Below are 27,407 nucleotides of genomic sequence, written 5' to 3' on the forward strand. Positions count from 1 at the left end.
TGAGTGTCAGAGTGTAGACTGGTACTGCTGTGTAGACTGGTTCTGCTGTGTGTCAGAGTGTAGACTGGTACTGCTGTGTAGACTGGTTCTGCTGTGTGTCAGAGTGTAGACTGGTTCTGCTGTGTGTAGACTGGTTCTGCTGTGTGTCAGAGTGTAGACTGGTACTGCTGTGTAGACTGGTTCTGCTGTGTGTCAGAGTGTAGACTGGTTCTGCTGTGTGTAGACTGGTACTGCTGAGTGTCAGAGTGTAGACTGGTTCTGCTGTGTGTCAGAGTGTAGACTGGTTCTGCTGTGTGTCAGAGTGTAGACTGGTTCTGCTGTGTGTCAGAGTGTAGACTGGTTCTGCTGTGTGTCAGAGTGTAGACTGGTTCTGCTGTGTGTAGACTGGTTCTGCTGTGTGTCAGAGTGTAGACTGGTTCTGCTGTGTGTAGACTGGTTCTGCTGAGTGTCAGAGTGTAGACTGGTTCTGCTGTGTGTCAGAGTGTAGACTGGTTCTGCTGTGTGTCAGAGTGTAGACTGGTACTGCTGTGTGTAGACTGGTTCTGCTGAGTGTCAGAGTGTAGACTGGTTCTGCTGTGTGTCAGAGTGTAGACTGGTTCTGCTGTGTGTCAGAGTGTAGACTGGTTCTGCTGTGTGTCAGAGTGTAGACTGGTTCTGCTGTGTGTAGACTGGTTCTGCTGTGTGTCAGAGTGTAGACTGGTTCTGCTGTGTGTCAGAGTGTAGACTGGTACTGCTGTGTGTAGACTGGTTCTGCTGTGTGTCAGAGTGTAGACTGGTTCTGCTGTGTGTCAGAGTGTAGACTGGTTCTGCTGTGTGTCAGAGTGTAGACTGGTTCTGCTGTGTGTAGACTGGTTCTGCTGTGTGTCAGAGTGTAGACTGGTTCTGCTGTGTGTAGACTGGTTCTGCTGTGTGTCAGAGTGTAGACTGGTTCTGCTGTGTGCTTCCAGACCATGCTGCTGGAGAAACTGAGAGTAACGAGGCGTCCGGAGGGAGAGTCTGTCTTCAACGTGTTCTACTACTTGATGGCTGGAGCTGACAGCTCTCTCAGGTCAGACGAGCTCTCAACCCAACATGCTCTCTCTCTTTCTCTGTCTCTATATACATTTAAAGCTGTCGTGCGACCGTGGTGTAGTTTGTTGAGGTTAGATTTTTTACTTCTTGCGATTACATCTAAGCTGCAAATGGTGTTCATCTGTGAAGATTGTCTTACTGGAAGAAAAATGAATATCAAACTGTTGTTTGCCACAGATCTTATTTTCTGCAATAATCGAAAACCAATGGAAATTTCCCATATACTTCATTTTATATTATTTTATTTCCCATATACTTTTTTTGTCAAAGGAACCAGGGCGAGGCTAACTTCTGGGTTGGCCTAAAAAATACGATTTATCTTGAAAGTAGTGACACTCCAAAAATTATATATATAAGGAGGTCAGATGGCTGAGCGGTTAGGGAGTCGGGCTATTAATCAGAAGGTTGTTGGTTCGATTCCTGGCCGTGCAAAATGACGTTGTGTCCTTGGGCAAGGCACTTCACCCTACTTGCCTCGGGGAATGTCCCTGTACTTACTGTAAGTCGCTCTGGATAAGAGCGCCTGCTAAATGACTAAATGTAAATTAAATGTATATATATTAACATTCCACTGGCACTGAGCTGTCTGTGATGCAAAAAAACTCTGAGGGCTTCATTAGAATTTAGTTTTAATTTAAAAATAAATAAATATTTTATGCTGAAAAACTCGGAAAAATCAAGAGTACTTCTGTAGTCATGGTGACTGACAGCTTGTCTATCTTTTTTACCATCAAAGGACTGAGCTGCACTTCAACCATTTTGCTGAAAACAGCGCCTTTGGGATTTTACCTCAATCCAAGGTAAATATCTAGCCAGGGCCTTCAACACCTGTATGCTGTTTGTGTCTTACCTATAGTGTCCCTCATCCTCTCCAACCATGTAGCCGAAAGCTAACTCCTAGAAACACCTTTTCATTTTCTTAAATTTCTTCTTCTTCTCTCCTAGTCAGAGGACAAGCAGCGGGCCTCCCAGCAGTTCACCAAGCTGCAGGCAGCCATGAAAGTGCTGGGGATGTCTGTGGAGGAGCAGAAGGCCTTCTGGCTGGTGCTGGGGGCTATCTACCATTTGGGGGCCGCCGGGGCCACCAAGGGTGAGGACAGCCATGTAGACGTCCCCTCTGAGGGCCTAGACATCCCCTCTGAGGACCTAGACATCCCCTCTGAGGACCTAGACATCCCCTCTGAGGACCTAGACATCCCCTCTGAGGGCCTAGACATCCCCTCTGAGGGCCTAGACATCCCCTCTGAGGGCCTAGACATCCCCTCTGAGGGCCTAGACATCCCCTCTGAGGGCCTAGACGTCCCCTCTGAGGGCCTAGACATCCCCTCTGAGGACCTAGACATCCCCTCTGAGGACCTAGACATCCCCTCTGAGGGCCTAGACATCCCCTCTGAGGGCCTAGACATCCCCTCTGAGGACCTAGACATCCCCTCTGAGGGCCTAGACATCCCCTCTGAGGACCTAGACATCCCCTCTGAGGGCCTAGACATCCCCTCTGAGGACCTAGACATCCCCTCTGAGGGCCTAGACATCCCCTCTGAGGGCCTAGACATCCCCTCTGAGGGCCTAGACATCCCCTCTGAGGGCCTAGACATCCCCTCTGAGGGCCTAGACATCCCCTCTGAGGGCCTAGACATCCCCTCTGAGGACCTAGACATCCCCTCTGAGGGCCTAGACATCCCCTCTGAGGACCTAGACATCCCCTCTGAGGACCTAGACATCCCCTCTGAGGACCTAGACATCCCCTCTGAGGGCCTAGACATCCCCTCTGAGGACCTAGACATCCCCTCTGAGGGCCTAGACATCCCCTCTGAGGACCTAGACATCCCCTCTGAGGGCCTAGACATCCCCTCTGAGGACCTAGACATCCCCTCTGAGGGCCTAGACATCCCCTCTGAGGGCCTAGACATCCCCTCTGAGGACCTAGACATCCCCTCTGAGGGCCTAGACATCCCCTCTGAGGGCCTAGACATCCCCTCTGAGGGCCTAGACATCCCCTCTGAGGACCTAGACATCCCCTCTGAGGACCTAGACATCCCCTCTGAGGGCCTAGACATCCCCTCTGAGGACCTAGACGTCCCCTCTGAGGACCTAGACATCCCCTCTGAGGACCTAGACGTCCCCTCTGAGGGCCTAGACGTGCCTTCTGAGGACCTAGACGTCCCCTCTGAGGACCTAGACGTCCCCTCTGAGGATCTAGCAGAGCTACAGCTCCCTAACCCTAACCCTAACACAGCAGCTGAAATCCCACTTTTTAATCAGCAGTTTTGTCTAGTTGTTTGTGTGTGTGTGTGTGTGTGTGGTGGTTTCTGTGTCGGCTATGTGTACTTCCTGTGAGAACAGTGCTCCTACAGGCGGTTACAGGCAGTTACAGGTGGATGTCTGCTGTGTTTACTTACCTGGTGTAACGTTCACCTTCTCCGCAGTATCCATCGTAGAGGAGGATGGTAAACGATCAGCGGTGGTGTTCCTCCCCTGAGGGATTGTGGATTGTGTTTTCGTGTCTCTTTCCTCTTTCAGGCTCTAATTTTTCCTTGGGTGTTTAGTTGTCACAGCAACATGCCTAGATCAAGTCTGTTGTAGGATGACAGAGTAGTATTTACAACTTCTAAAATCAAACCTGATCCAACAGTTGATGGATACCCTGTCATAGCCTGTGCAGCTGAGTCATGTCTGAACACAAGATGGCAGCAGGAGCCGTACTCCATAACCTTCCTTCAGTTCTCCATCTTTCTCATGTCGACTATGAAGAGGGAAATGAATCAGACCTATGCTTCACTTGCACCTTCCTAAACCCTCAAATGAACACTGTCCCTAAAGCATGAACACTGTCCCTAAAGCATGAACACTGTCCCTAAAGCATGAACACTGTCCCTAAAGCATGAACACTGTCCCTAAAGCATGAACACTGTCCCTAACATAGATATATATAAACACTAGATGTCTCGTCCGTGTTTCCGGACAACGGAGTCGAACGTCCGCACATGGCGGCCATCTTGCTACAGTCAACTCGCTCACCCATAACATTGTGTTGATGCTACATGTACTTTTTAAATGACCATAACTTGCTCAATTTCCAACCGATTTTGAAACGGTTTGGTTTGTTATCAACGTCAGAGATGTCGGTATGCCACAGCATACTTATGAATAATTATGTTTTTTTTTTAGAGAATAGAAGTATGCAGTGGCATACCGACATCTCTGACGTTGATAACAAACCAAACCGTTTCAAAATCGGTTGAAAATTGAGCAAGTTATGGTCATTTAAAAAGTACATGTAGATTCAACACAATGTTATGGGTGAGCGAGTTGACTGTAGCAAGATGGCCGCCATGTGCGGACGTTCTAGACTCCGCCATAAGACATCTAGTGTTTATATATATCTATGGTCCCTAAAGCATGAACACTGTCCCTAAAGCATGGCTCTCTTCCTTTGTTGTTGTTTTGTTGACTGTTTGGCCAGTGTTCGAGTGGTGACAATGTATGTGATTGTGAGAGAGCGCTTGTGTAAACACACATCAAGCGCCTGTGTTTGACAGAACACCTGTAGATGCAGTTTTTACGAAGCTCCGCTGTTATCTGTTGTGTTCTAACATGTCGTTCTCACTCACATGGTGCTTGCTGCTCTGCATGCTGCTCCGCTTGTGCTGCTGACACAGATGAAGGTAAAACCCTCATTCTTCTTATTTGTATTGTTCCGTCTCCCTAGCTTCTATCTGCGCTCGCAGACATTGTGTGTCATTAGCATTTTAATGAAGTTCTCTGTCTTGGCTTTGATCGTCTTCACAACCCTCTTGCTTGTCGAAACATGGAACATGTGACGCTCCGGCGGGCCGATGAAACGGGGAGATCCCAGCGCTTCGCTGTCAGAAGCACGCTGTTTGATGTTCCCCGCTCTCCTTCTCAAGTCAGAATAGATTCCACTCAGTTCTGTCTGTAAATTAAAACATGCTCCTAACCCTATCCACTCATCAGCTTTCCTCCAGATTAAAGGGAAAACTCTGTTCAGCAGCTGAGGCCCGGCTTCCAGAAGTTACATCTCAGACTGGAATGAGAGTTTTTTGGAAGAATTGTTTCTTTGTTAAAATGGAAAAAAGAGCTGTCAGATTTTTTTTTACTAAAACAGTACCATAGTAATAAGTCTGATTGCTATCACAAAGAAAGAACAGTGTTTTTGGTGGGTGGGTTTGTGCAGCCTGGCTGTACAATATGAAGTTATCACTGTGCATGTGCTTCCGTGTCCGGGTCAGTGTGACCCGGTGGAGAGCTGTCCTCTGGAAGCAGATGTGCCCCGCTGGGCGGAGGCAGAGGACAGCTCTCCACCGGGTCAGTGTGACCCGGTGGAGAGCTGTCCTCTGGAAGCAGATGTGCCCCGCTGGGCGGAGGCAGAGGAGATGATGCCTGCATTTCTTGTGTCCCAGCTGGGCGGAGGCAGTTTGCACGTCACGAGTGGGCCCAGAAGGCTGCCTACCTGCTGGGCTGCAGCCAGGAGGAGCTCTCCTCCTCCATCTTCAAGCCCCAGGCCACCCTGCCCCGTGGGGGGGCCCAGCCCCGCGGGGGGGCCCTGCGCCCCGGCGCCGACGACACGGGGGACGCTGCGGGTATGACACACACACATACAAACACACACACTTATTTATATATATATAACTTATATAGTTATACAGGCTCATCCACACACATAAACACACACACACACACTCTTATACATACATATAGTGTCATGCTCACACACACACATGCACACGCACACACTCTTTCTCATACACACACATTCACAAGGACCCACACGCTCATCACCTAAGGGAAATAGCATTTCCCTCTTACTGTTAAAACCCATATGGTGTTAATTACTTATTAAGGAATACCGCTGTTTAAAGTGGAGGGCTTGTTGTCGTGCCATTAGACGGTGCCCTTCACATGCTAATTGCCTCATTGATTTTTGGCCTCATGTCTAGTTTCGGTGAGAGCTGATCAGATACTGACCCACACTGCTGAAGGACAGTCAGCTGGAGCAGCAGCCCTGTAGTCTGCTGCTGCAGCTTTACTGGTGATCATCCCCAGCAGGTGTACTACTGTACTACTCAGCCTCGCCAGACACAGTCTGAACACTTCTGTGCCTGCTGGGTTTTGATGCTGTGGATGTGTGAGTTAACGTGTGTGTGGGTGCTCCTTCACCAGGGTCCAAGGCTACAGCTATGGAGTGTCTAGAGGCCACGGCATCTGGCCTTTACTCTGAACTCTTCACCCTCCTCATCTCCCTCATCAACAGGTTAGTCCCACACGTCTCTGTGGTGTATCTCTCTGAGACCTGTCTCTCTGTGACCTGTCTCTCTGTGACCTGTCTCTCTGCGACCTGTCTCTCTGTGGTGTATCACTCTGAGACCTGTCTCTCTGTGACCTGTCTCTCTGTGACCTGTCTCTCTGCGACCTGTCTCTCTGTGGTGTATCTCTCTGCGACCTGTCTCTCTGTGACCTGTCTCTCTGTGACCTGTCTCTCTGTGGTGTATCTCTCTGAGACCTGTCTCTCTGTGACCTGTCTCTCTGTGACCTGTCTCTCTGCGACCTTTCTCTCTGTGGTGTATCTCTGAGACCTGTCTCTCTGTGACCTGTCTCTCTGTGACCTGTCTCTCTGCGACCTGTCTCTCTGTGGTGTATCTCTCTGCGACCTGTCTCTCTGCGACCCGTCTCTCTGCGACCCGTCTCTCTGTGACCCGTCTCTCTGCGACCTGTCTCTCTGTAACCTGTCTCTCTGTGACCTGTCTCTCTGCGACCTGTCTCTCTGCGATCTGTCTCTCTGTCACCTGTCTCTCTGTGATCTGTCTCTCTGCGACCTGTCTGTGTGTCAGGGCCCTCAAGTCCAGCCAGCACTCTCTGTGGTGTGTCTCTCTGTGACCCATCTCTCTGCGACCTGTCTCTCTGTAACCTGTCTTTCTGTGACCTGTCTCTCTGTAACCTCTCTCTCTGTGACCTGTCTCTCTGTGACCTGTCTCTCTGCGACCTGTCTGTGTGTCAGGGCCCTCAAGTCCAGCCAGCACTCTCTGTGCTCCCTCCTGGTGGTTGACACGCCTGGCTCCCAGAACCCTCGTCTGGTGAAGCAGGAGCGCGGCGCCACCTTTGAGGAGCTGTGCCACAACTACACCCAGGAACGCCTGCAAGCCCTCTTCTACCAGCGCACCTTCGTACAGGAGCTGGAGAGATACAAAGAGGTACAGGAGAGAGCTGGAGGAGACACACACACACTCCTAGATACACACACACTCATTCATACATACGTTACATAAACACATACTTGCATACAGTACATACAGACACACTCATACACACAAACACACTCATACACACACTCACTCAGACGGACACACCTGCACACTCCCTCCCGCACTTGTCTGCCACATTCCAGTAACACAACCACAACACACTGTCGACTCCACAGTTGCAGTGATCTTCCTCCTGTCCCCCTCCTCCTCTCCTCCTCCTCTCCTCCTCCTCCTCCTCTCCTCCTCCTCTCCTCCTCCTCCTCCTCCTTTCCTCCTCCTCCTCCTCCTCCTCCTCCTCCTCCTCCTCCTCCTCCTCCTCCTCCTCCTCCTCCTCCTCCTCCTCCTCCTCCTCCTCTCCTCCTCTCCTCCTCCTCTCCTCCTCCTCTCCTCCTCCTCCTCCTCCTCTCCTCCTCCTCCTCCTCTCCTCCTCCTCTCCTCCTCCTCTCCTCCTCCTCTCCTCCTCCTCCTCCTCTCCTCCTCTCCTCCTCCTCCTCTCCTCCTCCTTTGCTGATGTTAGATGTGTACCTATAAGAGCTGAAATGAATCATCCCTCTGGTCGTCTGTTCTTGGCCCTGTGGGCTGAAACAGCTCCCCTGCCTGACTGCTGTTATGTATCCCTGTTTTTAGCACCATTTATTTCTATTCAGTTCATCCTCCATTGATATAATGGATCTGTGCTCTTTTGCCTTATGGAGGGAAATGGTGCTCTCTCAATTAGGTTTTCTTACCCACATTCCAAACCCCCTCCAGGGTCCTTTGTCACGGATTGTGAAAACATATTTCAGACACTCATAAATAATAGATTGTGTTATATGTTATATCTAACAATAATAATAATAATTATAATAATAACATTGTTATTGTGTGACCATATTTGAGACAGGACAAGTGTTGTTTAAGTCTGTGTTGTAAATGACAATCACCTAATGGACCACTAATACTGTTTTTCATTTGTCTTTAATGCTGTTTGTTTGTTTGTTTGTTTGTTTGTTACTAATGTCTGTCTCTCTCTCATGCAGGAGAATATAGAGCTTGCGCTGGATGACCTGGAGCCCAGCTGCTCCCTGTCTGTGGCGGCTGTTGACCAGGCCTCCAGCCAGACCCTGGTAAGGGCCCTGCACACACCCTCGCTCCCCCTCCACTGGGCCAGGGGAACCAGGGGGGCCAGGGGAACCGGGGGGGCCAGGGGAACCTGGGGGCCAGGGGAACCAGGGGGGCCAGGGGAACCAGGGGGGCCAGGGGAACCTGGGGAACCAGGGGGGGCCAGGGGAACCTGGGGAACCAGGGGGGGGCAGGGGAACAGGGGGGGCCAGGGGAACCTGGGGAACCAGTCTAGGTCCAACATTTTACATTTAAATGTAATTTATTGCCATTTTAAGTCCAGGAACATTAGAACGATTTGGTCCTGCTCCTATTTGGCAGTTTCTAAACCTGTATTAAATAATCTAAACCTGTATTAAATAATCTAAACCTGTATTAAATAATCTAAACCTGTATTCAATCAGTCCAAGAAGGCTGTGCCGGACTGGGAGGTTGATACCTGCTGGGTTTGACTCAGTGATGAGATTGGTAAAGGAACAATAACTGACAAATGACTGAGCATGTAGGTGAACATGGGACTCTTCCACATGAAGAAATCTATTCTCCTTCACCATTCCCTGGACTCGGATTGACAGCATTTGGAGTGTGAGGCAGAGGGAACCTCTCATGATTCCTGTGTGGTTGGTTTGAGGGCTTTGTCGTGTGATTGCTGTCCTTGCTGCAGCAGGTTCCAGATCAGCGAGTCAGAGAAGAGCTTGGTGACAGATGCATCTGGAACCCCACACCAGCCCTCTCTATCAAACCCCAGAGTCACCAGGAATAGACTGGATCACACGATCATCTGACCTTGACACGAAAAACAAACTATTTGCACGCGTTTAGAATGTATTCTGGGAGATGCTAACATCCTAATCCCGTGTGAGTGCTCCCACTGCGGGGGCGAGAGGGAACAGACCAGAGAGTTCCCAACATCCAAGCACTGGTCTGGAAGACCAGAGAGTTCCCAACATCCAAGCACTGGTCTGGAAGACCAGAGAGTTCCCAACATCCAAGCACTGGTCTGGAAGACCAGAGAGTTCCCAACATCCAAGCACTGGTCTGGATGTGCTTGAAACCACAATGAAAAAAGACGTGACCAAAATTAAAATGAAAATAGTTTGTTTGTGTGGGCGTTTGTGTGTGGGTGTGTTTGTGTGTGTTTGAGGCCAGTAATTTAGTTTATCTTTCCCTGAGGACAGGAAAATGCTTTTTTCTCTCAATTAGAGCTCAATTACAATGCAGATTGTGGCGACTGTTGTTCTGATAAAAGCAGAAGAGCTCTCGGTTGTCTGACTGACCCTTGAACCCTGGAGTGGTCTTGAGCCGTCCAATCAGTTGACAGCCATGCCTAATGGCCTGTTCCTGCGGTTCTCCTCCTCTAGAGAAGAAGAAACAGCTTGGCTGGAAAAACAAAAAGGTTTTCTGTTCTAAAAGGTGTTAGGGGTTAAGAATAGAGTGTTTGAAAGGTAAATATAACCCACACAGAGGCTTCCTGCCTCATGAGTAGAGTTTGTGGTGGAAACAGCAGGATGAGACAGACGGGAGCATCAGACGAGTTCTGTACTGAATCCTCTGGAACAGACAGGCTGATCTGAGGGTCTGGCTGGGCTGTGGGGGGTGCGAGGGGCTGTCTAAGTCTCTCTGGTGAGTCAGTATGTGGAGGTACTGTAGGTCTCTCTGTGTGTGTGTCAGGTGCGCTCCGTGGCGAGGACAGAGGAGGTGCGGGGGCTGCTGTGGCTCATGGAGGAGGAGGCGTTGCAGCCGGCGGGGTCAGAGGACTCCCTGCTGGGACGCCTGTTCAGCTACTACGGCCCTGCGGAGGCGGAGGGCAGAGGTCCGGACACACACACACACTGTATATACTGTAGAATATATGTATTTATGTTTGTGTGTATATATACATTTAAAAACATTTACACATGCACACTGAATAATACTGAATAATTAACTGAACAACTGTAGGGTAGTGCGAGTGTGAATCTGAGAGTTCCGTCTGAGCCGTTGCTATGGCGTTGCTGCCTGTGGCACATTCTGACTGAGCCTGTATGATGTCATACGTGTTCTGGAACCCAGATCTCTGAGCTTTTATGATGTCACAGTTGCAACAGCATGTGCAACTGTCTAATCCCTTGTGGTGTCACTGTTGTTTGTGGACCAGTTAAACACAGTTGTGCAGCGGACATTCCATATAAACATCATAGCTTGTATAGAAATTCTATATCTAATAAGTTATCTTAAAAAAAAAAGTTTGAGTTTAAAAATAAAAGCTTTTTGCGGTTCATGGATTCAATTAATCATTATTTAGATGTAGCTAGCGCCTTGCTAAACATCTCTCCTACTAACATTTAGCAGACGCTCTTATCCAGAGCGACTTACAGTAAGTACAGGGACATTCCCCCGAGGCAAGTAGGGTGAAGTGCCTTGCCCAAGGACACAACGTCATTTGGCACGGCCAGGAATCGAACCAGTGACCTTCTGATTACTAGTCCAATTTTCTAACCGCTCAGCCACCTGACTCCTGACTATTAAAGACTGTTGTACGCTTCCATTCCTCCAGTTTGATGTTTTTTCATAATATCAACAACAACCTCTTCTTCCACCAATCAGGTCCCTCTATACTCCTGAAGAGTGAGCGAGCGCATCACTTCCTGTTGGGCCACAGCCACGGGACGGACTGGGTGGAGTATGACGCCCGAGGCTGGCTCAGTCACGCCCGCTACAACCCCGCCTCCAGCAGCGCAGCCAATCTGCTGCAGGAGTCCCAGAAGTAAGGCCCCTCCCACCACCAGCAGTGATTGGCTGGGCCAACGGGGAGTAGCTTGTGATGATGCTGACCCCCTGAGCCCCCCTGACCTCTTCTGACTGACCCTGACCCCCCCCTGACCCCCTGACCCCTGTGTCTGCAGGAAGAGCCTGAGTGGTGTGTTTGCGGGCCGTGCGGGCGGGGCCAGCTTCCTGTCAGGCTCGGTGGCGGGGCTGCAGGGCGTGTCTCTGCCGGCGCTGAGGAGAGCCAGCAGCATGAGGAAGACCTTCACCACGAGCGTGGCCGCCGTGCGCAAGAGGAGCCTCTGTGTCCACATCAAGCTGCAAGTGGTGAGAAGATTTGGGGGAAAAATTCCCCAAAAAAGCTTTTAAAGGTTGAAACCATATTTCTGAAATATATTTTTTAGAAAGGTTCAATGAGGACTCTGCTCTACTCTACTCTACTTTACCCTGTTGTGCTCTAATCTGTTCACAGCTTCTCTATACTCCTCTCTTCTTTGAGAGGAAAGTTTGGAAAGCTTTAGAAAAAATAATTTTGAAAAAAGGGTTAGAAAAAATAATTTCGGAAAAAAGGGTTAGAAAAAGTATTTTAGAAAAAAGGTTTTGAGAAAAGGTCCCTTGTGTGGTCTTGTCTCTGCAGGATGCTCTTCTGGACACCGTCCGAAGGTCCAGGGTTCACTTCGTCCACTGCCTGCTGCCCAAGGCTGATGCCCTGAGGGCGCTGGTCCGGGAGGGGAGCGAGGGCCCGGCCCCTGCCCAGGGGGAGGGGGTCGACGCTGGGCTGATGCAGCTGGACGTGGCCCTGCTCCGGGCCCAGCTCCGCGGCTCCAAGCTGCTGGACGCTCTGAGGATCTACAGGCAAGGTGAGCCACCTCTTCTCACCTCCCTCCACCCCAGGACACCTCCTCTCACCTCCCTCCAACCCAGACCTGTTATCGTTTGCGCCTGTCTGTCCTGTTTCCCAGGTTACCCTGATCACATGGTCTTCTCAGAGTTCCGCCGGCGCTTCGACGTGCTGGCGCCCCACCTGACCAAGAAACACGGACGCAACTACATAGTGAAGGACGCGAAGAGGGTGAGCTACTGGGGGTGTGTGTGTGTTTTAGTGTACCCAGTGTCTGTGTCTGTGTACACACTATGAGACCAGTTTCCCTTCAACAGCAGAGAAAGCTCTGCCCCTCAGGAACACAGTGATGACCTCATCAGCCCTGGCCGCCTCTCTCCAGCCAGACCAGAACACACACAGACTCTCTGTATGTCTGGGGCACTAAAAGAGCCCAAACCTCAGTGTGCTCTGATCAGCACTCTGAATCCACCAGGCCCTCCTGAGGCTTTCAGCTTTCTGGGTCTTGCTCTGATCAGGTAGTGGTCTTGCTGCTGTGTGAGTGTGTTGGAGTGAGGGACAGGCTGGGAGGCTGCTGGGGAAAGTGTTGTGTGAAACCCAACCTGGAGGCTGACTGGCTAATGAGAGCTCCTTTTGGAGGCTAACCATCAATGAGGGTCAGTTGTGTATGAGCCCTCTGCAGGAGGAGAGAGAGGGGAGGGGAGGAGAGGAGGGAGGGGAGGAGGGAGGGGCCCACACAACAAAAGCTACTTCAGCGTGGAGTGTGAAAGCGTGAGAGAAGGGGGGTAAGTGAGAGAAAAGCAGATTTCCCCTGTGTCAGCGTCTCGAAGCTGGGTTTCCGTGGAAACGTCGCCAGACAAAAGCCCCTCAGTGTTCAGGGGGCCAGCCCCCTCTGGAGTCTAGAGTATCCTGTCAGGATGGGGGCTCAAGGGCTCCTGTCCCCCCTCAACCCCCCCCCCCCCTCACCCCCAGCCCAGCGCAGAGAGGAGGAGGGCAGAGAGGAACACACACACGGAGGCAGAGAGGCAGGCTGGCAGCAGAGGCAGGCTGGCAGCAGAGGCAGGCTGGCAGCAGAGGCAGGCTGGCAGAGAGAGGCAGGCAGAGAGAGGCAGGCAGGCAGAGAGAGGCAGGCAGGCAGAGAGAGGCAGGCAGAGAGAGGCAGGCAGAGAGAGGCAGTCAGAGAGAGGCAGTCAGAGAGAGGCAGGCAGGGTGAGGAGCCTTGTCTGTCCGTCTGCATGTGTTCACGTCTGCTGTGGGGGGCAGACCACCATGGTGCCCGAAGGAACAGGCCTGGAGCAGGGGGGTTCTGGAGGACCAGCTGCCTGGTGGGTCTGGCTCTGACTCCTCTCTCTGGATCTCTCTCTCCTCTCTCTCTGGGTCTCTCTGTCCTCTCTCTCTGGGTCTCTCTGTCCTCTCTCTCTGGCTCTCTCTGTCCTCTCTCTCTGGGTCTCTCTCCTCTCTCTCTGGGTCTCTCTCCTCTCTCTCTGGGTCTCTCTGTCCTCTCTCTCTGGCTCTCTCTGTCCTCTCTCTCTGGGTCTCTCTCCTCTCTCTCTGGCTCTCTCTCTCCTCTCTCTCTGGGTCTCTCTGTCCTCTCTCTCTGGCTCTCTCTGTCCTCTCTCTCTGGGTCTCTCTGTCCTCTCTCTCTGGGTCTCTCTCCTCTCTCTCTGGGTCTCTCTGTCCTCTCTCTCTGGCTCTCTCTGTCCTCTCTCTCTGGGTCTCTCTCCTCTCTCTCTGGCTCTCTCTCTCCTCTCTCTCTGGGTCTCTGTCCTCTCTCTCTGGCTCTCTCTGTCCTCTCTCTCTGGGTCTCTCTGTCCTCTCTCTCTGGGTCTCTCTCCTCTCTCTCTGGGTCTCTCTGTCCTCTCTCTCTGGGTCTCTCTGTCCTCTCTCTCTGGCTCTCTCTGTCCTCTCTCTCTGGGTCTCTCTCCTCTCTCTCTGGCTCTCTCTCTCCTCTCTCTCTGGGTCTCTCTGTCCTCTCTCTCTGGGTCTCTCTGTCCTCTCTCTCTGGCGCTCTCTGTCCTCTCTCTCTGGGTCTCTCTCTCTCTCCCCCCACTAGGTCCTTCATGGTGGGGCCAGCCAGGGACGGGAGGGGAGCATCTTCTCTGTCAGTGAAGGTTTGTTGAAGCTCCACTCACAGGAAGTAACGTGTGTGTGTGTGTGTGTGTGTGTGTGTGTCTGTGTGTGTGTGTGTGTGTGTGTGTTTCCAGGCGGTGGAGGAGCTGCTAGAGTGTCTGGACCTGGAGAAGAGCAGCTATCACATGGGTGTGAGCAGGGTGAGTATCCACAGCAGGGAGACCACAGCAGAGAGACCACAGCAGAGAGACCACAGCAGGGAGACCACAGCAGGGAGACCACAGCAGAGAGACCACAGTACAGAGACCACAGCAGAGAGACCACAGCACAGAGACCACAGCAGAGAGACCACAGCACAGAGACCACAGCAGAGAGACCACAGCAGGGGACCACAGCAGAGAGACCACAGCACAGAGACCACAGCAGAGAGACCACAGCAGGGAGACCACAGCAGAGAGACCACAGCACAGAGACCACAGCAGAGAGACCACAGTACAGAGACCACAGCAGAGAGACCACAGCACAGAGACCACAGCAGAGAGACCACAGCACAGAGACCACAGCACAGAGACCACAGCAGAGAGACCACAGCAGAGAGACCACAGCAGGGGACCACAGCAGGGAGACCACAGCACAGAGACCACAGCACAGAGACCACAGCACAGAGACCACAGCACAGACCACAGCACAGAGACCACAGCACAGAGACCACAGCACAGAGACCACAGCACAGAGACCACAGCAGAGAGACCACAGCAGAGAGACCACAGCAGGGAGACCACAGCAGGGAGACCACAGCAGAGAGACCACAGGACAGAGACCACAGCAGGGAGACCACAGCAGGGAGACCACAGCACAGAGACCACAGCAGAGAGACCACAGCAGAGAGACCACAGCACAGAGACCACAGCAGAGAGACCACAGCAGGGAGACCACAGCAGGGAGACCACAGCAGAGACCACAGCAGGGAGACCACAGCAGGGAGACCACAGCAGAGAGACCACAGCACAGAGACCACAGCAGAGAGACCACAGCAGAGAGACCACAGCACAGAGACCACAGCAGAGAGACCACAACACAGAGACCACAGCAGGGAGACCACAGCAGAGACCACAGCAGGGAGACCACAGCAGAGACCACAGCAGAGAGACCACAGCAGGGAGACCACAGCAGAGAGACCACAGCAGAGAGACCACAGCAGAGAGACCACAGCACAGAGACCACAGCAGAGTGACCAAATCAGAGAGACCACAGCAGAGAGACCACAGCACAGAGACCACAGCACAGAGACCACAGCAGAGAGACCACAGCAGAGAGACCACAGCAGAGTGACCAAATCAGAGAGACCACAGCAGAGAGACCACAGCAGAGAGACCACAGCACAGAGACCACAGCAGAGAGACCACAGCAGAGAGACCACAGCAGAGAGACCACAGTAGAGACCACAGTAGAGAGACCACAGCACAGAGACCACAGCACAGACCACAGCAGAGAGACCACAGCACAGAGACCACAGCAGAGAGACCACAGCAGAGAGCAGAAGCAGGAATGCTGACTCCTCCTCCTAAACACCCCTGAGGAATGTGTTTGTGTTCGTCTCTGAGCTCACTGCCAAGTGCTGCCCGTGTACGAGTGTGTGTGTGTGTGTGTGTGTCCTGCTGGTCTCCTGGCGGTGGACTAGAAGGCAAGATCAGAGTGGTCTCTCTCCAGACCCCCTGGTGAGACCAGGATCAGAGTGGTCTCTCTCCAGACCCCCTGGTGAGACCAGGATCAGAGTGGTCTCTCTCCAGACCCCCTGGTGAGACCAGGATCAGAGGGGTCTCTCTCCAGACCCCCTGGTGAGACACAGCTGAGTGTTCTTGCCTTTCAGACACGTTCCTCCCAGGTGATGGACCTGTCTGTGCTCTTCCACCCTGCTACTTGTAGACTAATCAGGGTAAACAGAGCCTGGCACACCGAGGTTTAATCCCGTCAGATGGAAGGTGGCCTCCGGCCAAGAAGAGAAATCAAGGAAGAAACATTGTGTGTTGAGCAGAGAACAGCGCAGGACAGATTCCCAGCTGCTGTGGTGGAGCTTATTAGGACGTGGCAGGGAGGGTGATTACTACCAGGCTGCTGCTGCAGCCTCCGGGGCGCTGGGTTTGAACCCGGCTCAGGAGTGGATTAGCGCCAAGATGGTCATTCACAGAGCATTCCAACCGCCTCCTAGCAACAGCTACCCCTGCAGAATGCCAATTACAGCAGCTCTGCTCCCAGCTGGCTGCACCGTCACATAGCTGCTGCCATGATGATACATGACCTTTGATTTATCAGTTTGATGTCATGTTACTGTATCGCGCACACACACGCGCACACACTCGCTCACTGGGGGTCACGTAGTAAGACTAAACGGCTTTGTGGAGCCAGATTCTAACAGACCAAATTTAATCTTCAGCTGTCTGTCTTCCTTGTGGTTGAATCCTCACACAGTCCTCTCCTCCCTCTCTCTGCTGGGGGGGGGGGGGGGGGGGTTCCTATTGGCTGTTTTAATGTCACACCTTTGACCCCTAAGGGACTTGGTTGACTGTTGTGTCCAACATGTGTAATCTAATGATTCAAACATAGTTTCTCCTCAAGGTTTGGGGTAGAGCTCTGTAGATCTTGCTGGCTCTTACTGGGCTGGAACGAGCCATACTTCTTAATTAATTAATTAATTTAGTTAATTTTTTTTACAAGGACACTCTGGTCTGTACTAATAGTTCTTCAATACATTGGATTTTAATCAACTTAAGTGCCAAACAAACAGGAAGTCTTTTGAAGAACAGATGAGGAGTTTTGTTTGAACTGGGCTTTGATACAATGACAGGTTGTGTGTCTTGAAATGCTGAGCTGATCTAAGCTGTGTGTGTGTCTGCTTATGTGTGTGTGTACGTTTGATTGTGTGTGTGTTCTGCAGTTGTTCTTCAGAGCAGGTACGTTGACTCAGCTGGAGGAGCAGAGAGATGAGCAGACCAGGAGGAACATCACCCTGTTTCAGGCTGCCTGCTCCGGATACCTGGCAAGACAGGCCTTCAAGAAGAGGAAGGTACAGGACCTCACACACACACACACACACTACTGTACAGGACCACACACACACTCCAGTGTGGAGAGAGTGAGGTGTTACTGTGGAGAGTGAGGTGTTACTATGGAGAGTGCGGTGTTGCTGTGGAGAGTGAGGTGTTGCTGTGGAGAGTGAGGTGTTGCTGTGGAGAGTGAGGTGTTGCTGTGGAGAGTGAGGTGTTGCTGTGGAGAGTGTTACTGTGGAGAGTGAGGTGTTGCTGTGGAGAGTGAGGTGTTGCTGTGGAGAGTGAGGTGTTGCTGTGGAGAGAGTGAGGTGTTGCTGTGGAGAGTGAGGTGTTGCTGTGGAGAGTGAGGTGTTGCTGTGGAGAGTGAGGTGTTGCTGTGGAGAAGTCCGTAACTGATGAGGGTTAGGTGACAGCAGAGGCTGTGTGCTCTGTGGCATGCTTGAGCTGTAGACACAACGCTGCTGTAAATCTGAAAGTAATCAGAGAGAGACTCTGTAAATCCATCAGGCCAACCCATCACTCATCCAACCAATCACCGTGGCCGCTGGGACGAGGAAGTGACATGTCATCCTCAATCTCCGCCCCCTGTCCATCCGTCCTATGGGTCATTGTCTCGCACGCCTTCACTTCATCCATCCCTTCATCCATTCATCTGTCTGTGAGGCTGGCCCCTTCTCTCCATCCTAGTAGGTCTATGGCCTCAGTCTGTCCCTGTCCTGGCTGTGATGTCTCTGTGATTACACCCAGCCTCCTCCAGGGGGCGTTGCTGACTCTCTGCTTCAGAACCCCTTCTGGACTTCATGATCCTCAACTGGGAACCTCAGAACCTTGGCTGTTTCTTCCTGGGAAGGTCTTACTAGGTGGTTCTGTTTTGTAGCTGGCCCCGTTTGTTTTTGTTATCTTCGCTCCTATTATTCATCTTCGGCTCCCCTCCCTCCCCCCCCCATGGCAAGAGAAGCAGCTTCTGAGTCATGGCAAGAGAAGCAGCTTCTGAGTCATGGGAAGAGAAGCAGCTTCTGAGTCATGGGAAGAGAAGCAGCTTCTGAGTCATGGCAAGAGAAGCAGCTTCTGAGTCATGGGAAGATAGGAGCCAACTAAAGACCAGGGTTTTTCCTCTTATGAAGTTGAAAGGTCCTCATTCAAGTTTTGGTCCGGCTGGAAGCGTAGCTGTTTCTAATCCTCTGCAAGGTCAGAGGAGCATGGGGAAACCTGGCAGCTTTCTAGGTGGCTGCACGGTTACAACATCCATTAGCACAAGGGCACGATTTTCACAAATGCCCTTATGCATTTCCCCTTTCTAAATGCAGCAGTGCTGAAAACATCATTATTTTCTTCTTGTAGATATTTTCTGAATTTAAGTTGTTAGTAACTTATGTTGTAGTTCTGGGGTTTCAGATGAGAGATACGAGAGCAGAGATCATATTTCTCCTGGACGCCACTAGGATTAGTTTCAGTCAGTTACTGCGGCTCCTATTTCAGTGGACAAATGGAAACGTGTTTCTAGAATAATACGATTTGTGTGTTGTGATAAAATGAAGTTATTTCATGGTCCAGACTTCACTCTTCTCAACCTCATTGCTGTTTTGCACTTGATGAATGTCCTCATTCAGCAGCTTGCTGTATCTGAAAACCTGTGTACAACATGAGGGATATTCACATGCAAGATTGTATGCTTTCAGTAGAAAGTAATGTAAGCTATATTTGTTTTACTTTTCAGTGGAAAAAAGCCCCTTTTGATACTGGCAGTTCTCTCTGTGATAACAGACCAGCAGGAGGGTTTCTTAGCACTTATCGCCCGCTAGGCAAATGTGCCGTTGGTGAGAAAGTAGTTATTCCAGATCCACCAACCTCTGACTGCTGTAATTGGACAAAGGCAGTGAAGTGATGTATTTCTGTGGGAGGCTCCTCATCCATCTCCACAAGGCAGATTAACTTGGTGTGTTTTCACCCAGAGGCCTGTCTTACAGTAACGACTCTATAATGAAACTCATCAGGCCCTGCCTCTCCCCTGTCCCGGGGGCGTGCGGGGGGCGTGCAAGCTCTCCTGCTGCAGGGCTGAGAGAGAGAGGGGGATTAGGAGCAGGTGGCAGTGTTTACCCAGAGACACCAACCAGAAACCAGAACACAGAGGAGGGGCCTCTGTTGTGGTGCAGGAAACTGCTGTCTAGAAGAGGAGGGGCCTCTGTTGTGGTGCAGGAAACTGCTGTCTAGAAGAGGAGGGGCCTCTGTTGTGGTGCAGGAAACTGCTGTCTAGAAGAGGAGGGGCCTCTGTTGTGGTGCAGGAAACTGCTGTCTAGAGGAGGAGGGGCCTCTGTTGTGGTGCAGGAAACTGCTGTCTAGAGGAGGAGGGGCCTCTGTTGTGGTGCAGGAAACTGCTGTCTAGAGGAGGATGGTCCCTTCATCCACAGCTGCTTCAGATGTGCGTCCCCTGACTGATGGAGCTCCTGTGTCTGAGAACCTGCCGTGTCCCTGATCGAGAGAGGGAGAGAGGGGCAGAGGGCCCTGCCGTGTCCCTGATCGAGAGAGGGAGAGAGGGGCAGAGGGCTGATCCTGGACCAGTCACACCTGCCGTGTCCCTGATCGAGAGAGGGAGAGAGGGGCAGAGGGCCCTGCCGTGTCCCTGATCGAGAGAGGGAGAGAGGGGCAGAGGGCTGATCCTGGACCAGTCACTTCAGAATCATTAGGACTCAGCCAATAGTGACATCTAGTATGACATTGCTCTCTCCCAGTAGTCAGGATCCTCTCTCTCCCAGTAGTCAGGATCCTCTCTCTCCCAGTAGTCAGGATCCTCTCTCTCCCAGTAGTCAGGATCCTCTCTCTCCCAGTAGTCAGGATCCTCTCTCTCCCAGTAGTCAGGATCCTCTCTCTCCCAGTAGTCAGGATCCTCTCTCCCAGTAGTCAGGATCCTCTCTCTCCCAGTAGTCAGGATCCTCTCTCTCCCAGTAGTCAGGATCCTCTCTCTCCCAGTAGTCAGGATCCTCTCTCTCCCAGTAATCTGGATCCTCTCTCTCCCAGTAGTCTGGATCCTCTCTCTCCCAGTAGTCTGGATCCTCTCTCTCCCAGTAGTCAGGATCCTCTCTCTCCCAGTAGTCTGGATCCTCTCTCTCCCAGTAGTCTGGATCCTCTCTCTCCCAGTAGTCAGGATCCTCTCTCTCCCAGTAGTCTGGATCCTCTCTCTCCCAGTAGTCTGGATCCTCTCTCTCCCAGCTTTGTCTCAGTCAGAGCCCCTTAATGCCAGATACGAAAATCACATTGTGTATTGCTGTCACTCAAGTGTCCTAATCTTTTGTTTGTCATATTTATTATGGGCTAAACATCACAAATGAGGCCTATTGAGTGTGTGTGAGAGAGAGAGAGATTCACTGCATTTCGCAGTGGGTTAAAGCTTTCATGGTGTGACAAATCCTAATTGGCCATACAGGCTGCCTTCGGGCCAGATTCTGCTTGATGTTCAGAATGGAGCAGCGCTAATTGGGTTTCCCTTAATCTGCTCCTTGTGCACACAGACACACACACACACATGCAGCAGAATGCAGCAGAACACAGCGCCATGGCTGCCAACAGATATTGATGTTTGATTTAATGAATAAGAAGTGCTTCCAGTCATGGAGCAGCAGATCTGTGGCTTGTCTCCTGCCACAGCATGGCTGACAGACACACTGTGTGTGTGTGTGTGTGTGTGTGTGTGTGTGTGTGTGTGTGTGTGTGTGTGTGTGTGTGTGTGTGTGTGTGTGTGTGAGAGAGCAGGTCCAGGACCGGGCTATCCGCTGCATCCAGAAGAACATCCAGAAGAACCGGGGAGTGAAGGGCTGGCCCTGGTGGAGGCTGTTCACCACCGTCAGACCCCTTGTCCAGGTCCAGATGACCGAGGAACAGCTCAAAGATAAGGACGTAAGGAGCTGTCTGTCTGTCTCTCTCTTCATCTATCTGTCTGTCTCTCTCCATCTATCATCCTGTCTATCATCCTGTCTATCTGTCTGTATCTCTATCAGTCTCTCTCTGTCCATCAGCCTGTCTCTCTCTGCTCATGTGATCGTTCACCTGAACATATTCCTTCAGGACACACAACGTACAGAACGCTGACACAGTGAAGCAGCAGCTTGCCCGGCTGGCCTGGACGCCTGGTTAGACCTGCTGTCTGTGAGCAGTCCCCTCAGCAGAGACTGTGTGTGTGTGAGGCTAGGATCTGCCTGCCGCCCACGCCCTGCCTCCTCTCCTCCGCGTTGCATAACACGCTGCGTGATCTCCTCTTCAGAGAACGCCGTTCCTGCAGCTCTTCATCTCCTTGTTCCCGTCGTGTGTTTGGGAGCAGGGATGGGCTGGCGGCTGTGGGCAGGCGTGGTGGCATGGCTGGTCTCCCTGGGGCTGTGTGTGGGCCTCGGAGGCCGCCTGCTGCTGCTCCTCTCTCTGGGCTGTCTGACCACCCTGGCCTTCTCTCTCCTCCAGGAGGAGATCCTGCTGCTCAGAGGGAAGCTGGAGAAGGTGGAGAAGGAGAGGAACGAGCTGAGGCAGAACGGCGAGAGTCTGGAGAGCAGGGTGGGTCCTCTGGGAGTCTGTACTGGGGGAGGGTGGAGGACCTGGTCAGAGGGTATACTGACGTGTGTGTGTGTGTGTGTGTGTGTGTGTGTGAGAGCAGATCTCGGAGCTGTCGGCTGAGCTGGCTGATGAGAGGAACACAGGAGAATCAGCGTCCCAGCTGCTGGAGACAGAGACTTCAGAGAGACTAAGACTGGAGAAAGACATGAAGGAGATGCAGGTACACCCCCCCACATACACACACACACACACACATGCATACACTCACCAGAGACACACACACACACACAGAGACACATACAGATAAACAAAGAGACAGACAAACTGACTGCACATGTAAACTGTAGTTGTGTGTGTGTGTGTGTGTGTGTGTGTGTGTGTGTGTAGACTAAGTTGGATGCTGTGAAGAAGCAGCTGGGCTGTATGGAGATGGAGGTGATGGAGGCTCGTCTGATCAGGACAGCAGAGCTCAACGGGGAGCTGGACGATGACGAGGACGACTCAGGTGAGCGCTGACCTCCAGCCCCCAGACTTCCAGCCCCCCTGACCTCCAGCCCCCTGACCTCCAGCCCCCCAGACTTCCAGCCCCCCTGACCTCCAGCCCCCTGACCTCCAGCCCCCCTGACTTCCAGCCCCCCTGACCTCCAGCCCCCTGACCTCCAGCCCCCCTGACCTCCAGCCCCCTGACCTCCAGCCCCCTGACCTCCAGCCCCCCTGACCTCCAGCCCCCCAGACTTCCAGCCCTCAGAACTTCAGCCTCCCAGACTTCCATCCCCCCTGACCTCCAGCCCCCCTGACCTCCAGGCCCCCCTGACTTCCAGCCCCCTGACCTCCAGCCCCCCTAACCTCCAGCCCCCCTGACCTCCAGCCCCCCAGACCTTCAGCCCCCCAGTCCTCCAGCCCCCTGACCTTCAGCCCTCTGGCCTCCAGCCCCCCTGACCTCCAGCCCCCCTAACCTCCAGCCCACCTGACCTCCAGCCCCCCTGACCTCCAGCCCCCCAGACCTTCAGCCCCCTGACCTTCAGCCCTCTGGCCTCCAGCCCCCCTGACCTCCAGCCCCCCTAACCTCCAGCCCACCTGACCTCCAGCCCCCCTGACCTCCAGCCCCCCAGACCTTCAGCCCCCTGACCTCCAGCCCCCCTGACCTCCAGCCCCCCAGACCTTCAGCCCCCCAGTCCTCCAGCCCCCTGACCTTCAGCCCTCTGGCCTCCAGCCCCCCTGACCTCCAGCCCCCCTTGATGAAGACCATTGTGGTTGAAATGCTGACTGACCTTGTAGCATGGAGGTTTCTCAGTATATGAGTCTCCTGCTTTCTGCAGTTTGAGCACTGGATGATTGAGAACTTTCTTTTAAAAACCCTCCTTCCTTCCTGAGTCTTAAAGAGCTTGCCTGGTACTACCCAGAGCTTTAGGTTTTGATGAAAGAAGTTTGTTTGAGGGAAGTTTCCAGATCTGTTGGCATCTCGTCTAGACTCCAGCAGATCTGCAGTGTTGCTGCTGATACCAACTTCAGCCGCTCAAAGCTGGTTCCTCCATGCAGGCAGACAGTCCTGGATTAAAGGCTCTGTCATCGCAAATTTCATTTGATTCCGCCTTTCCTCTCCCCCCTCCCCCCCTCCCCCCCTCCCCCCCTCCCCCCACCCAGGTGGGGAGTGGCGTCTGAAGTACGACAGGGCGATCAGAGAGACAGAGTTCACCAAGAAGAGACTCCAGCAGGAGTCTGAGGACAAGCTGGAGACAGAGCAACAGGCCAAGAGACACCTGGAGAGAAGGGTGAGGAGGGGGGAGAGACACCTGGAGAGAAGGGTGAGGAGGGGGGAGAGACACCTGGAGAGAAGGGTGAGGAGGGGGGGAGGAGAGGAGAGGATGGGGGGTGGAGGGGGAGGCAATAAAGGGGATGAGGGGATATTATTGTCATCATAAACAGAATCGTTGCAGAATTTCTTCTCATCAGATGCACTGATGATGTAACGCATCATCTCACCTGGCACTCAGATTGGCTGTTGTCAAACTTTTAGTAAACTGTGTGTGTGTGTGTGTCAGCTGGCGGAGCTGCAGGCGGACAGTGAGGAGCAGCAGAGGAGCATGCAGCAGCTAAAGAAGAAGAGCCAGAGGATGACTGCAGAGCTGCAGGACACCAAGCTGCACCTGGAGGAACAGCAGAGACGCAACCACGAGCTGGAGAAGAAGCAGAGGAGGTGCACACACACCTGGACACACACACACCTGGACACACACACACCTGGACACACACACACCTGGACACACACACACACCTGGACACACACACACCTGGACACACACACACACCTGGACACACACACACACCTGGACACACACACACACCTGGACACACACACACACACCTGGACACACACACACACCTGGACACACACACACACCTGGACACACACACACCTGGACACACACACCTGGACACACACACCTGGACACACACACACACCTGGACACACACACACACACCTGGACACACACACACCTGGACACACACACCTGGACACACACACACACCTGGACACACACACACCTGGACACACACACCTGGACACACACACACACCTGGACACACACACACCTGGACACACACACACCTGGACACACACACACACCTGGACACACACACACCTGGACACACACACACCTGGACACACACACACACACCTGGACACACACACCTGGACACACACACACACACACCTGGACACACACACACCTGGACACACACACACCTGGACACACACACACCTGGACACACACACACTTGGACACACAGGGATCAGGTCAGCTGCTTTGGAGAACAGGGACGAGAGGCAGAACAGGTCTGAGGAGCTGCATTAGCAGGAGGAAATGAGTCAGACTCGCAGCACTTGAGAGGCGATGGCAGAAAGTGATCCCTCCCCTGAGGGTAATTGAAGATGCTCTGTTGGAGTAATGATTTTCAGCTGCGCAAATGCTAGAGATGCCTCTTCTTGGCAGAGGAGAATCACAGGAAGTCGACAGTTGGGAACACTCTAGAATGCAGCTTAGTGTTGGGGCCCAAAAGTTACGAACAGCAGCGCTGTTCTCAAGATTGAGATGCAATCACGTTTTCTAAATAACAGCCAACTGGTAACATTTAAAGCTGAGTGCAGATCAGATTATGAGGTGAAAACACAGACCTCCTGTAGTAACAGACCTCCTGTAGTAACAGACCTGCTGTAGTAACAGACCTGCTGTAGTAACAGACCTCCTGTAGTAACAGACCTCCTGGAGTAACAGACCTCCTGGAGTAACAGACCTCCTGTAGTAACAGACCTCCTGGAGTAACAGACCTCCTGTAGTAACAGACCTGCTGTAGTAACAGACCTGCTGTAGTAACAGACCTCCTGGAGTAACAGACCTCCTGGAGTAACAGACCTCCTGTAGTAACAGACCTCCTGGAGTAACAGACCTGCTGTAGTAACAGACCTGCTGTAGTAACAGACCTCCTGTAGTAACAGACCTCCTGTAGTAACAGACCTCCTGTAGTAACAGACCTGCTGTAGTAACAGACCTGCTGTAGTAACAGACCTCCTGGAGTAACAGACCTCCTGTAGTAACAGACCTCCTGTAGTAACAGACCTGCTGTAGTAACAGACCTGCTGTAGTAACAGACCTCCTGTAGTCACAGACCTGCTGTAGTAACAGACCTGCTGTAGTAACAGACCTCCTGTAGTAACAGACCTGCTGTAGTAACAGACCTGCTGTAGCAACAGACCTCCTGTAGTAACAGACCTGCTGTAGTAACAGACCTGCTGTAGTAACAGTCTTGATGGGAGGATGAACTCCTAACTAAATGATTTACCTTCAAACAAAAGCACTCAGACTTTCAATAATTCATCATCCTTAAACGCTCCTGTTTCGCCCGCGAGACAAAAATGCTGCCTCCCCCTTCCTCAGTTACGACGCACTAAATTCTAACAAATATATTTTTTAGACGCTACACATGTTATACATCGTTGGAAAGCTACGATTCTTGTGCTTCCATTGAAATAAACCAATTCAAGATCAAGTCACAATAGCAAGCAAAGTCAACGTCTTTTTCCGGTGAACATTCCTTCAACAATGCCAAAGAAAAAAGTTGTACTCACCCTAAGTTGTTCAAATAGGTCCAGGTGTGCAAATCATGCCATCAAAACTTGATCTGCGTAAGTCCCAAGGGTTCAAAGTATCTAACCATGTAAAGTAATTCGTCCAAATACAATGTTTTACGTTCATGAATAGCCATTATCCTTTGTTTCATTATGCAAGTTAGCCGACGGAAGAAACAACTTGTTCACATAAAAGTGTTATTTTGTCCGGTTTATCAACGGAGTATTTACAAAATGAAGGTCTCAAAATGTCCGTTGAACCCTCCCCTTTTGATTGACACCTTGTTCGACCCAATAGGAGCTTCCATGCCCCGTTGACAGCCCTCTAAAGCCAACTAGGTCTGTGCGTCCTGCCCCCCCCCCGCCCCCCCCCCCCCACACTCGTTCTAAACAAATTTCTCGAACTGGCTTCGACTGGCTCTGAAATTAGCTCGTTAGCCTTGTAGCTGACAGCTAGCTGAAAATGCCAATACCTCATTTGTATGCGTCTGTGGAGCCTTCAAAATAACAGTCGATTGCGCAATATGGTTGACAGAATCAGTGTTCTTTGTGCGCCAATCCTTGGAATCAGATAAAGCACTCCAATGTGTTCATGCTTCAGTTTTTGTGTTTCAGTATTACTAATTAGGGATTTAGCTATTATATATGATATTTCTAAGTACCAGAGATGGGCCAGAGATAACAATTATGAAAAATAATACCTTTTTATTTGACCTTGACCTTGGTTACAAAGGGTCATTTTGGAGTCTCCAAAAGACCCTTTTAGAAAATTCCTGGATGTATTCTTATAAAAACATGTGTCAAATATGAATATATTGTGGTATTATGTTTGACTTTTGATTTGAATTGGGTAAGGCTTCAACCTGTGGTCCAATTTAGTCTTCCAGATAATACCTACCACCTCTAGGCCTCTTCAGGCCTCTGTTTTCAAAACAAAATCTAGGCGGAAATATAAATTTTCACTTTCCTTGTGTTCAAGCTTCTATTACTCAACACTAGAAGGACTGACAGGGGTCCTGACAACAGGGGACATAACTTCAGAGTGTCAGCTTTCAAAAGAGATCATTTACATGCATGTACTCCAAATGGTTCAAGAACAGCTTCCAATTTACTTTGGGTATGCTGTTTAGGCGTTTTCAGGCAAATTTAACAGGAACATGAAAAGGTTAGGCACCAGACTTGCCGCCAGTCCTCCCGTCGTTTAGAAAGGCCTGTTCCCGACCTCTGACCCTGGGTGGGTGTGTGTGTTTGTGTGTGTGTGTGTGTGTGTGTTTGTGTGTGTGTGCCAGGTTTGACCTGGAGCAGAGCCAGACCCAGGAGGAGGTGCAGAGAGAGAGGACCCAGAGAGAGAAGCTGGCCAGGGAGAAGGACATGATGACCGGAGAGATCTTCAGTCTCCGACAGCAGCTGCAGGTAGGGAGCACACACACACACACACACACACACACGTGTGAACACTGATATACACACTGATATACACACTGATATACACACTGATATACACACTGATATACACACATTCCCGTGTGTCTAACACAGTCTCAGATGATGGATGACAGGGTCAGACCTACTCCCTGGTGGAACCCTGTCCCTGTCCCCGTCACCTC

General features: G+C 51.7%; 1 protein-coding gene across 1 annotated transcript in view; it reads left to right on the top strand.

The window, feature by feature from the left end:
- The window catches only part of LOC134039845 (unconventional myosin-XVIIIa-like), a 61,931-nt gene that overhangs the window by 19,916 nt on the left and 14,608 nt on the right, over positions 1 to 27,407 (top strand). Inside the window, exons 8-28 of the mRNA XM_062485964.1 lie at positions 948 to 1,048; positions 1,808 to 1,871; positions 2,017 to 2,161; positions 5,493 to 5,672; positions 6,253 to 6,343; positions 7,088 to 7,280; positions 8,351 to 8,437; positions 10,104 to 10,245; positions 11,019 to 11,178; positions 11,318 to 11,504; positions 11,815 to 12,037; positions 12,140 to 12,249; positions 14,223 to 14,288; positions 17,024 to 17,152; positions 20,883 to 21,026; positions 21,582 to 21,671; positions 21,772 to 21,891; positions 22,059 to 22,176; positions 23,316 to 23,443; positions 23,714 to 23,868; positions 27,090 to 27,213. Of these exons, the coding sequence (XP_062341948.1) occupies positions 948 to 1,048; positions 1,808 to 1,871; positions 2,017 to 2,161; positions 5,493 to 5,672; positions 6,253 to 6,343; positions 7,088 to 7,280; positions 8,351 to 8,437; positions 10,104 to 10,245; positions 11,019 to 11,178; positions 11,318 to 11,504; positions 11,815 to 12,037; positions 12,140 to 12,249; positions 14,223 to 14,288; positions 17,024 to 17,152; positions 20,883 to 21,026; positions 21,582 to 21,671; positions 21,772 to 21,891; positions 22,059 to 22,176; positions 23,316 to 23,443; positions 23,714 to 23,868; positions 27,090 to 27,213 (2,757 nt within the window). The remainder of the gene's footprint in view (positions 1 to 947; positions 1,049 to 1,807; positions 1,872 to 2,016; positions 2,162 to 5,492; positions 5,673 to 6,252; positions 6,344 to 7,087; positions 7,281 to 8,350; positions 8,438 to 10,103; positions 10,246 to 11,018; positions 11,179 to 11,317; positions 11,505 to 11,814; positions 12,038 to 12,139; positions 12,250 to 14,222; positions 14,289 to 17,023; positions 17,153 to 20,882; positions 21,027 to 21,581; positions 21,672 to 21,771; positions 21,892 to 22,058; positions 22,177 to 23,315; positions 23,444 to 23,713; positions 23,869 to 27,089; positions 27,214 to 27,407) is intronic.

This window comes from Osmerus eperlanus, chromosome 19 (genome assembly GCF_963692335.1).
Source record: "Osmerus eperlanus chromosome 19, fOsmEpe2.1, whole genome shotgun sequence".
NCBI classification, from domain to species: domain Eukaryota; kingdom Metazoa; phylum Chordata; class Actinopteri; order Osmeriformes; family Osmeridae; genus Osmerus; species Osmerus eperlanus.